Here is a 12,353-nt window from a genome sequence, read left to right on the forward strand (position 1 = left end):
GTCATTCTTACTGGAATATAATTCATGCAACTTCCTGAAAAGAGAAACACACATAGAGCCAGGCAGGTTCTCTCAATCTTTCACTTGACGTAAGCTAAATAAAGAATAAGAGTTAGCTCATGGCTTACTCCAATTAACAGGGAACATTACACGTATACTTTTTTGGAAGTCAGAAGAGGCAAGACCCACCCGTACTCCTCAGTTCCCATTTTCTTCTCTCACTTTTCTCCCAGCACAATTTAATAAATAAATTTCTATGGGGCCATCTCCTTCCTAATAAACTTCCCCCTTAAACACTTACTTTATGTTCACATGCTTCTGCATTTTTGTGGGAATTATTTCCAAGGCAAAGTTAAAGATAAATCACTGAATTTACAACTAAAGAAACAGCAATTACCAGTCCTTGTTCTGAGAATCCCTGTTTTACCAAATATTTTCAAGGTCCATTTAAAAAATTAAAGACATGTTTGCTTTCATCTAAAGTAAGTCAGAGAACAGCCCAACAACATTCCTATAATATGTTGCAGCTCCCACAAAAACATTATGAAACCGTGTTGGGACAGCCAAGCCTCCTTGAGAAGAACTGTCCTCAGGAGACACTGCCCTCTCCCTCCACTGTGATATGGAACACCCTAAATATCAGGAGAACCAAATGCTTGTTGACTTGCACGCATTTTAGAAGCAATTAAAATACCCAAGAGCTGCATCATCCAGTGCAGCAGCCACTGTGACTACAGGAGTCACATGCAGCTACTGAGCCCTTGAAATGTAGCCAATTCGAACCGAGCTACACTGTAAATGTGAAATATACACTGGATTCTGACGTCATAACACTAACAAAAGAAATCTCTCACTAACACCTTTCATACAGATTATATATTGACACACACTATTTCGACTATGTTGGGTTACATCAAGTATTAATAACTTTTTAAAAATGTTTCCAATGTAGCTGTAAGAAAAGCTACTGTAACATGTAACTCATAATTGAATATATAAATAGTCTTGTCACCTCTGACCTACTTTTTTTTCACGTAATCAAAAGATGTCTTCACCCCAGTGGGGACCCAATCCACAAGGCAAACTACGGAAGGGGTGAAGTGCTACCTGAGAGTCAAGGTCACTCACAGACTTCACAAGGAAGCAGCCTAGAAACAGCAATGTGTGCATGTCTAGCACATCCAAGGTTTCAAATCTAAGTCACCTGGCAAATGATCATGAATTCCTCGATTTACGGGTGTAGTGCAGACTCTACTGAAATCCAGAGAATTATCCAATATGGCATTTATCCTTCGAAAGATATTGGCATTTCTACACGTGGAGAGTGCAGGTGCTTCCTGGTTGTCCCAGCAATCTTTTATCCTTCCCGCTTCTTCTTCCTAGACACAGAAAAAAGGTGTTTAGGTTTTCTATTCTCCCTGTTGACAGAGACTTCACAACTCCTTTTCCTCTATAGCCCAATACAAGTTAGATACAGTAACAAAGACTTGAGTTTCTTGCCTGTATGCTAACATACTTAACTCTCAGCAAGGTACCCTGAGAGAAGAGTAAGAGGGAAAAACACTGACATGTAAGAACATTCTAACCTAATGGGACTTGTATAGAAGTAGAACGGCAGCAGCATGAGCTTTAAGAACCAGACTCACCTGGTTCAAATTGTGAGTCTACCTATATAGTAGATTATGTGGCAATAAAAGAATAAAGTACTGATAGATACTACAATATGGGTAAACCTCAAAAACGTGAGGTGAAAGAAACCAGTCACACAAGACCACATACTGTATGAGCCCAATTATATGAAATGTGCAGAACAGGTAATCTAAAGCAGATTAGCTGCCTTCAACTAGGGAGGTGGGGAGGTAGTTAGCCAGTTGTGTCTAAAGGGTACAAGGTTTCTTTTTTCAAATGATGGAAATATTCTAAAATTAGATCATGGTGAGGGTTGCAAAATTCCATAAATATACTAAAGGTCAATGAATTGTACTTTGAAAAGTGAACCTTACAATTATGTAAATTATACATTAATACAGTTGTTTCAAAAGTTTGATTCTGCCGTTTATTGGCAGTTACTAATCTCTGTGCTACAGTCGCCACTTGTGAAATGGGGAAGAGTACCTACCAACCTTTTGATGGGATGTATACAGTACTTAGCATGGTGCTGGCATATGGTAGCTGCTATTTTTACATTTTAAGATATACCTACAGGAAAAGACTTGGCAGGATCAAGAGTGGTACAAAAACCACCCAAAGGGTTGTTTAAATAATTGAGACAATCTATGTGGTCATTAAAAGTGCACACAACTCATGTAAGACATCACTGAACGAAAAACGGACTCCCAGGTACATAAAAGTGAACTGAACCCCCACACAAGTGATTCTTGGGTGTTCTCTCTCTCAGTCAATAAGACCACCATCCTCCAGGTGCCTGAGACAGAAATCTAGGGACCATTCCTCTCTGTTCCATCTCCCTCATTCACCACATCCAATGTAAGCAAAGAAACACTGGCTGACAGACTCAGTCTTCTAAAGGGAGTCAGACTCATCACTTCCATCATTCCCAGTCACCTTGGGGAGTGTAACAGGGAAGTCATACAAAAGCAAACAACAGCGAAAGTCCAAGTAATGAAACTAGTAGGCCTCCCTGGCGGCTCCGTGGTAAAGACTCTGCCTGCAATGCAGAAGATTCAGGTTCTATTCTGGGTCGGGAAGATCCTCTGGAGTAGGAAATGGCAACTCACTCCAGTATTTTTGCCTGGACAGACAAGCCTGGCAGGCTACCGTCCACGGGGTTGCAAGGTATTGGACACAACTTAGCTACTAACAAACAACAACAAAAGAAACTAGAACCTAAGACCCTGTAGCTGAACACATCAAAACAAAATTTTTAAAGCCTGGTGTTATTCTGTGTAACTTATTAAAATCCAAGTGTAAGCATGAGAATGACCGGAAACATTTAAGACTTTATAAACTCTGCAGCATGGCCTTAAAGGGACAAACCTGAATTCCACATCATTTTCAAGCTCTTGAAAGACTGGTTGGTATTCTTTGCAAACTGTGAAGATAACCAGAACACAGTTGTGTTTCCCAAGCCCTCCAGGGAGGTGCCACTGAGAAGGGTTAAATCCACTGACACAGGCCATTTTCACAGCTGCAGATTTCTAAGGTTAATATCCAGCTTTACAAAGGCTAAGATACAAGGACTTATAACCAATCTGCACACCTTCAGGCTACATGCTTCATTCATTCACTAACATACATTAACCAACTGCCTGCTATCCACAGTAGCACTCTAAGGATAGGCAGATTAAACCAGCAACATCCACTGAGGAACAGATGTATCACTCTCCCCAGGTGTACAACGGGGATAAAAGTAACAATACTATCTCAGAGGGCTTTTTGTGAAATAATACACATAAAGTGGTTCACACAGTACCTGGCACATAACTATGTGCCAAATAAATAAACGCTGGCTCTCAGTAGTGTTATTATTATACCAAGGGGTTAGAAGCCGCCACAAGGATCCTTGAAGAAAAGAATCTACCTGCTCATTAAAAGGAGAAAAATGAATTAAAAACCTATGTCAACTATTCCTTTGAAGACCCCAGGCCCTTCCATGCCTAATTTCTGTAATCATTTTATTTCAAAAGCTTAATTAGAAGCCTCCCTGGTGGTCCAGTGATTAAGAATTAGCACTTCCACGCAGGAAGTAGGGTTTGATCCCTGGTAAGGGAACTGAGATCCTGCATGCCACCCGCATGGTGTAAATAAAAATTTAAAAACTTAATTAAAAAAGACTAAAGACATGATAAAAAAAAAATCAAACTGTCCAAAAGCTGAACCTACCACAGAATACAGTGATCCTTTAAAAATTATCCAGTTATATAATTCTTAGTTTCTCCTTTTTTAAACAGAAACCTTTTATACATCCCTACCCTTAACAGGCCCATTACTCTGCATATTCTGTCTTAACTTTGATCAATTTATAGGTCTGCATTCATATCCATGTTTTACCATAACCAAAAGTGGGTATTTTCCCTTGATTTTCTACTACTGCCTGATAGATTTCACTGTTATTTGTGGCATTTTTGCCATGCAGTGAGATTACTTGCAACTTTTTTTGAACTTTCTTTCACTACAGACAGGAAAGCAAGCTTTAAAGACACATTACAGACTCAAAAGAGAACACAAACCTTAATACTACTGAGAATCATGGATCAATAGGAAGGATTACTTGGTCAGGCTAGAAAAGAAAAACAGTTAATTCTCTGTCTTCACATCTAAAGCAACCAGAGAAAGGAAAACAAAACCCAAAGTCAGTAGAAGTAAAGAAAACATTTAAGATCAGAGTAGAAACAAATGAAATAGAGACAAAGAAAATAAATAGCAAGTGTCAATGAAACTAAAAGCTGGTTCTTTGAGGAGATAAACATTGATAAACCTTTAGCCAGACTTGTTGAAATAAACAGGGAGGAGCAAATCAGCAAAATTAGAAATGAAAAAGGGGACGTTGCGGCTAACACCACAGGTATACAAGGAATCGTAACAGACTACCAGAAGCAACTACATGCCAATACAATTGCCAACCTGGAAGAACTGGAAAAACTCTTAGAAAGGTGTAACATCCCAAGACTGAACCAGGAAGAAACGAAATATGAACGGATCAATCACAAGTAGTGAAACTGAAACAATTATTAAAAATCTTTCAACAAACAAAAGTTGAGGACCAGATGGCTTCACAGGCAAATTCTATCAAACACTTAGAGAAAAGTTAACAGGTGCCTTTTTGAAACTCTTCCAAAAAACTGCAGAAGAAGGAACACTCCCAAGCTCATTCACTATCACCCTAATACCAAAACAGACAAAGGTACCACAAAAAAGAAAAATTACAAACCAGATGAACGTAGGTGCAAAAAGCCTTGACAAAATACTAGCAAAATGAATTCAACAACACATTAAAAGGATCATACAGCATGATCAAGTGGAATTTACCCCTGAGATACAAAGATTTTTCAATATCTGCAAATCACTGTGAAATATACCAACAAAATGAAGAATTAAAACCATGTGATCATTTCAACAGATGTAGAAAAAGCTATTGACAAAATTCAACATGCATTTATGACAAAAACTTTCCAGAAAGTGAGCTTAGACGGGACCTACCTCAATTTAATAAAGGCCATATATGACCAACTCATAGCATACATCATTCTCAGTGGTGAAAAATTGAAAGCATTTCCTCTAAGAACAGGAACAAGACAAAGATGTCCACTCTTGCCACTATTATTCAACAAAGTTTTATAAGTCCAAGCCATGGCAGGCACAGAAGAAAAAGAAATAAAAACACTCCAAACTGGAAAAGAAGTGAAACTGTCCCTGTTTGCAGATGACACGGTACTATACATAGAAAATCCTAAAGAGGATACCAGAATATTACTAGAGCTCATCAATAAATCTGGTAAAATTGCAGGATACAGAATTAACGCACAGAAATCTGCATTCCCATACACTAACAGGAGATAAGAGACATCAAGGAAACAATCGTATTTACCGCTGCATCAAAAAGAGTAAAATACCAAAGAACAGACCTGCCTAAGGAGATAAAAGATCTGTACTCTGAAAACGATAACATATGGATGGAAGAAATCAAAGATGACACAAACAAATGGGGAGATATACCACATTCTTGGATTGGAAGAATATTGTCAAAATAACTATACTACCCAAAGCAATCTATAGACTCGATGCCACCCCCATCAAACTACCAATGGCATTTTTCACAGAATGAGAACAAAAAATTTTTAAATATGTATGGAAACACAAAAGATCCCAAAGAGCCAAAACAATCTTAAGAAAAACGGAGCTGGAAGAATTAGGCTCCCTGGCTACAAAGCTACAGTAATCAAGACAGTATGATATTGACACAAGAACAGAAATATAGTTAAATGGGGCAGAATATAGACAAAAGCCCAGAGATAAACCCACACACCTATGGTCACCTAATCTATGACAAAGGAGGCAAGAATATACAATGGAGAAGAGACAGTCACTTCAATAATGATTGGTGCTGGGAAAACTGGACTGCTACATGTAAAAGAATGACATTAAAACACTTAACACCATACACAAAGATAAACTCAAAATGGATTAAAGACCTAACATAAGGCGAGAAACCATAAAACTCTTAGAGGAAAACACAGAACACTGACATAAAATGCAGCAAGATTCTCTTTGACCCATCTCTTAGAGAAGTGGAAATAAAAACAAAAATAAACAAATGGGATCAACTTAAAAGCTTTTGCAGAGCAAAGGAAGCTATAAACAAGATGAAAAGACAACTCTAAGAATGGGAGAAACTATCTGCAAACAAAAGAAAAACAAAGCATTAATTTCCAAAATATACAAACAGCTCATGCAGCTCAATATCAAAACAACCCAATCAAAAAATGGGGGAAGTATCTAAATAGACATTTCTTCAAGAAGACATACAGGGGGTTAAAAAGCACATGAAAAGATGCTCAGTTCAGTCACTCAGTCGTGTCCAGCTTTTTGTGACCCCATGAATCGCAGCACCCCAGGCCTCCCTGTCCATCACCAACTCCTGGAGTTCACTCAGACTCATGTCCATCGAGTCCGTGATGCCATCCAGCCATCTCATCCTCTGTCATCCCCTTCTCCTCCTGCCCCCAATCCCTCCCAGCATCAGAGTCTTTTCCAGTGAGTCAACTCTTCGCATTAGGTGGCCAAAGTACCGGAGCTTCAGCCTTAGCATCATTCCTTCCAAAGAAATTCCAGGGCTGATCTTCAGAATGGACTGGTTGGATCTCCTTGCAGTCCAAGGGACTCTCAAGAGTCTTCTCCAACACCACAGTTCAAAGCATCAATTCTTCGGCACTCAGCCTTCTTCACAGTCCAACTCTCACATCCATACATGACCACTGGAAAAACCATAGCCTTGACTAGACGGACCTTAGTCAGCAAAGTAATGTCTCTGCTTTTGAATACGCTATCTGGGTTGGTCATAACTTTTCTTCCAAGGAGTAAGCGTCTTTTAATTTCATGGCTGCAATCACCATCTGCAGTGATTTTGGAGCCCCCAAAAATAAAGTCTGACACTGTTTCCACTGTTCAAATCAAAACAATATACAATGAGGTATCACCCCATACCAGTCAGGATGGCCATCAATCAAAAGATCTACAAATAATAAGTGCTAGAGAGTGAGTGTGTGGAGAAAAGACAGCCCTTCTACACTGTTGGAGGGAATGTAAACTGCTACAACCACTATGAAGAATAGTATGGAGATTCCTTAAAAAACTAAAAATAAGAGTTACCATATGATTCAGCAATCCCTGTCTAGACATATCCAGAGAAAGTCTTAATTCAAAAAGACACATGCACCCCAGCGTTCACTGCAGCACTCTTCACAATAGCCAGGATATGGAAGCAACCTAAATGTCCATCAGCAGCACAGCGGGTAAAGATGCGGTACATATATGAATGGAGTATTAACTCAGCCACAAAAAGACTGAAATGCTGCCATTTGCAGCAACATGGATGGACCCAGAGAGCGTCACACTGAGACAGTAAGATAGAGGAAGACACATATCATATGATATCGCTCATATGTGAAATGTTAAAAAAAAAAGGGGGGGGTACAAATGTTGTTAAACAGAGACTGAGTTACAAATGCAGGAAACAAACTTACGGTTACCAGGAAGTGATTGTGGAAGGGATAAACTGGGAGACTGGGACTGTCATATACACACTGCTATACATAAATAGGTAACTAATAACGGCTTACTGTATGGCACAGGAACTCAATACTCTGTAACGACCAATATGGGAAAAGAATCTAAAAAACACACAACATTGCAGATCAACTATACTCCAAGAAAAAAATTTTAAAAACAGTACTTCTGTTTATCAGTACTACTTTATCAATAGATAAAACTATTGATAGTTATATTTACTTATATCGGGGGAAAAAATGGTTCACTAGGAATTTCTACTAATAGAAGCTATTTTACGGCAGGTCACGGTTTTCTCCTCTTCAACAGAATAGGGCGCACACCTCCATCATGAAACAGTGGCTTTCTCTAGCAATAATCCTCAACTGGAAGGGGTGATGGCAAAGAGCCTACCATCTGAAAAAAGCATTTCCCTTTTCCACAAAGGAAGAATCCTCCCCCGAACTGTGAATCACTGTTTTGAAAAGCAGAAAGAAAGCCCCTGGGACACAAACACTAAGTTTACTGCTTCAGTACCTTCTCTAGCTTCCACTGGCTCAGGTGTAAGAGTGGAGTGTTACCTATTTGCAGATTTTGTGATAATGAGAAATATATAAAGTACCTGAAAACACTCAATAACTTACTAGGGACAAATGTCTCCCAACCCCACTGTTATTCAGAAGTATTCTTTCAATTTATCCTAGTCAAGCTCATCAAGAAGCCTACAGCACATAATTGGAGGTTTTTTGCCTTTGTGGCTTGAAACTACTACTCATAATACTTCAAAATCTGAACCCTCACCATGCAGCTATGTTTGCCTGTTCAAGACTAAGATCCCAAAATGTTATACCTATTTGTATGCTATGATAAATCTAGACTTGCCCTATTTGGAAACCCCCAGCCTTGCTTTCACATACCGTATAACCCACAATCAACATGGTGATGAAATGGCCATTATTTTAGGTCAAAATCCTGGTTCGGGATTTAATTGTCATCAATGAATGCCAACTTTACCATCCCTGGTTTATTTTTATTGTCTTTAATCAACAACAAAATATATCTACACTGCAGACCACTTCAAGACTATCACTGTTAATCATCTGTTATGGAGTCTTCAAAAGCCAGATGAAAGATTAACAGAAGACTGACTGAATGGCACACAGTTTATCTCCTGATGAGAATCTCAGCATGGAGTTCCATGGACAGGAATCCACCAACGCCCCTGGCAAAACTGTTCATCCTAAAAATTTTGCTGAGAATAAAATTTTCTAATTAATCACTTATTTTTTAGTTAAACGCCCTGGTCTTTAAGTCTCTTTAACAAATGGGATTGAGAAAACTGGACAGCCTCATGTAAAAAAATTAAACTAGATATCATCCTTTAACACCATACACAAAAATAAGCTCAACATGGATTAAAGACCTAAATGTGAGACCAGACACTATAAAACTTCTACTAGAAAAAAACATAGGCAGAACACTCTCTGATATAAATCAGAACAGTATCTTTTTTTTTATTGTCTCCCAGAATAATGGAAACAAAAATAAGCAAATGGGACCTACTGAAATCTTTTGCACAGCAAAGGAAAGAATAAGCAAAACAAAAAACCACCCACATATTGGGAGAAAATATTTGTAAATGATGTGACTGACAAGAGATTAGTCTCCAAAATTTACAAACAGCTCAAGATGCTTAACACCATCAAAGCAAACAACCCAATCAAAACATGGGCAGAAGACCTAAACAGACATTTCTCCAAAGAAGACATACAGATGGCCAAGAGGCACATGAAAAGATGTTCAACATCATTCATTATTAGAGAAATGCAAATCAAAACTACAATGAGATAGCAGCTCACACCAGTCAGAATGGCTGTCATCAAAAAATCCATAAACAATAAATGTTGGAGAGGGTGTGAAGAGAAGGGAACCCGCCTATACAGTTGGTGAGAACGTAAACTGATACAGTCACTATGGAACAGTATGGTTTTTTAAGGTTCCTTAAAAAGCAAAAAGTAGAGCAACCACATGACCCTGTCATCCCACTCTTGCACATATATCCAGAGAGAAACATGATCCAAAAGGATACATGCTCCCAATGTTCGTTGCAGTACTGTTTACAACAGCCAAGATATGGAAGCGACCTAAATGTCCATTAACAGAGGAATGGATAAAGATGATGTGGTACAGGGACGTCCCTGGTGGTCCAGTGGTTAAGAATCTGCCTTGCAATGAAGGGGACACCGGTTCAATCCCTGGTCCAGGAAGATACCACATGCTGCAGAGCAACTAGGCCTATGCTCCACCACTGCTGAGCCTGAGTGCCCGGAGCCTACGCTCTGTAACAAGAGAGAAGCCACCACAGAGAAGTCCACGGCCCGAAACAAAGAGTAGCCCCACGCGCCACAACCAGAGAAAGCCACCATGCAGCAATGGAGACCCATCACAGCCAAAGAGTAAATGATTTAAGATGCGGTACACATATACAATGAGATGTTACTCAGCCACTGAAAGGAATGAAATAATGCCGTTTGCAGCAACATGGAGAGATGCAGAGACTGTCACACTGAGTGAAGCTCCTGACAGGGAGAAATATATGACACCCCTTATATGTGGAATCCAAAAGGAAATGATGCAAATGAACTCACTTACAAAACAGGAGGAGACTCAAGACTCAGAGAACACACTTATATGGTGGTTAAGTGTTTGGGATGGACATGTACACACTGCTATATTTAAAATGGATAACCAACAAGGACCTACGGTATAGCACAGGGAACTCTGTTCAATGTTATGTAGCAGCCTAGATGGGAGGGGAATTTGGGGGAGAATGGATACCAGTGTAATGTATGGCCAAGTCCCTTTGCTGTTCACCTGAAACTATCACAACATTGTTAACTGGCTATACCCCAGTACAAAATAAAGTTAAAGAAGAAAAAAAAACCCACTGGTCTTCAACACTTTTTTTAACTTATTATACAGCAGTAGAAAGTAATATACTTAGATAGCCCCAAAACACTGGTTCTGAGAGGTAGTTTGGCAATCTGACTTTAGTTTTTAGTAAGTAATGATAAAGCTGAATAAAACCTCTTCAGCACTTACACTCAGTATTTTAAGGACATCGTCTACAACAATTTGAACAACACTTACATGACCACCCACTCAGAAAAGTGTCACTCAGACCAAGATCAAGAAATGCCAGTTTCCTCTGAGGAACTGATATATCTTCTTTACATTCATTCCTTATGGGAAAAGGTAAATCTAGCCAAGTTCCCATGTTTGCTTTTGTCACTGGTCACCCGAAGCCAGTTTTGGTTGAATTTCAATATGACTAGACAGTTGTTAAGAAATGCTTCTCTAAACTTTCTCTTCTGAAATTTCACCTCAAGTCTTCTGTGCAAGAATGTAAGGGATAAAACTGTATTAGCTTGATCCGTATGAAACTGTCAATATCTTCCCTTTTCTGACCAACAAAATAACAGCTTAGCATAGCTCAGTACTTCACAGATACTGAAAAACCTGCTACATCAGATGTTGAAATTATTGAGATAAATAAAACATAATCTGGGCCCTGGGGAGAACTAGGTAAGAGGGAGAAAAGAATAAAAGTCATCTAAGTAAGTGGAAATGAAGACAAGTTTGTACAAAACATTGCAGAAGAGAGGAGCATATTAAGGTATCTGAACTGTTTGACAACTCAGACTTTTAAATTGAAGAATAATGAAAAAGCAGAATTTCAATAAGCAAGTCTGAGAAAAAACATAACAGACAGGCAGAGAACAGGCACAGAGTGGATACGGAACACAGTGAACTCAAGGAAAGGAAAGGCAGGCCAGACTGGGCAGGAAGGCTCACCACGAACGAAGGAGAAATGGCAGCAGGTCCTCACCTGCAGAAAGAGAAACTGACTCCATCCAGAGAGAGGGAACCCATTACCAGACGTAAGACTCAAGAGACCCCCTCCTCTTCACTAATGATCTTACTTCCCTCTCTCTCCTCCACTGGCTCCTTCCCATCAGTCTGTTAAGTATGCCCAAAGCGCTCTCATCTTAAAACCAAAAAAAAAACACTTAAACATTCTCTTAAACCAGTTTTCCTTTTGCTCTACCATCTAGAAAATACGTCTATTTCTTAACCTCTTGTTCATACTTCCTCTCAACCCACAATACCCTGCCAGCATGTCCCTCTCCCTCTTCAAAAGACACCAGACAACTGTGCTTAATCACTTGGATTGCCAAACCCAACCCATACTTCAAATCTATTTTACCTGGCATCTCTGGGGATCTGATCCTCAGCTACTCTCTGCTCATTTAATTGAGGAACCACTTTCTCCTTCCTGGTTCTCCCTTTATTTTTCTGATTATCCTTCAGTTTCTACAGGATGCATTTAAAGCCCAATATTCCTTTTGCTCTATAAATTCCTCCTGAAAAAGGAAATACTACAATTTCAAGGACAGGCTTATGAGAACACTAAGGAAATATTTAATAGCAAAACTGCTCAAGAATACACGGTCACTATAATTGTAGCTCCTGTCACATCTGTCAAACTGTTTGCTGTATACATTGTCAGCACTGCATTTGATAAACTGTAGGCTCTTTCAAGGCCTTTATCAAAGCAGAACCCAACA

General features: G+C 39.2%; 1 protein-coding gene across 3 annotated transcripts in view; it reads right to left on the reverse strand.

Moving 5' to 3' along the window:
* CPEB1 (cytoplasmic polyadenylation element binding protein 1) overlaps positions 1-12,353 on the reverse strand; it is a 109,893-nt gene that overhangs the window by 79,676 nt on the left and 17,864 nt on the right. For all 3 annotated transcript variants that reach the window (XM_018066362.1, XM_018066361.1, XM_018066364.1), the window contains exon 2: positions 1,205-1,379. In XM_018066362.1, coding sequence (XP_017921851.1) covers positions 1,205-1,379 — 175 coding nt within the window. The remainder of the gene's footprint in view (positions 1-1,204; positions 1,380-12,353) is intronic.

The sequence above is a fragment of the Capra hircus genome, chromosome 21 (assembly GCF_001704415.2).
Source record: "Capra hircus breed San Clemente chromosome 21, ASM170441v1, whole genome shotgun sequence".
NCBI lineage: Eukaryota > Metazoa > Chordata > Mammalia > Artiodactyla > Bovidae > Capra > Capra hircus.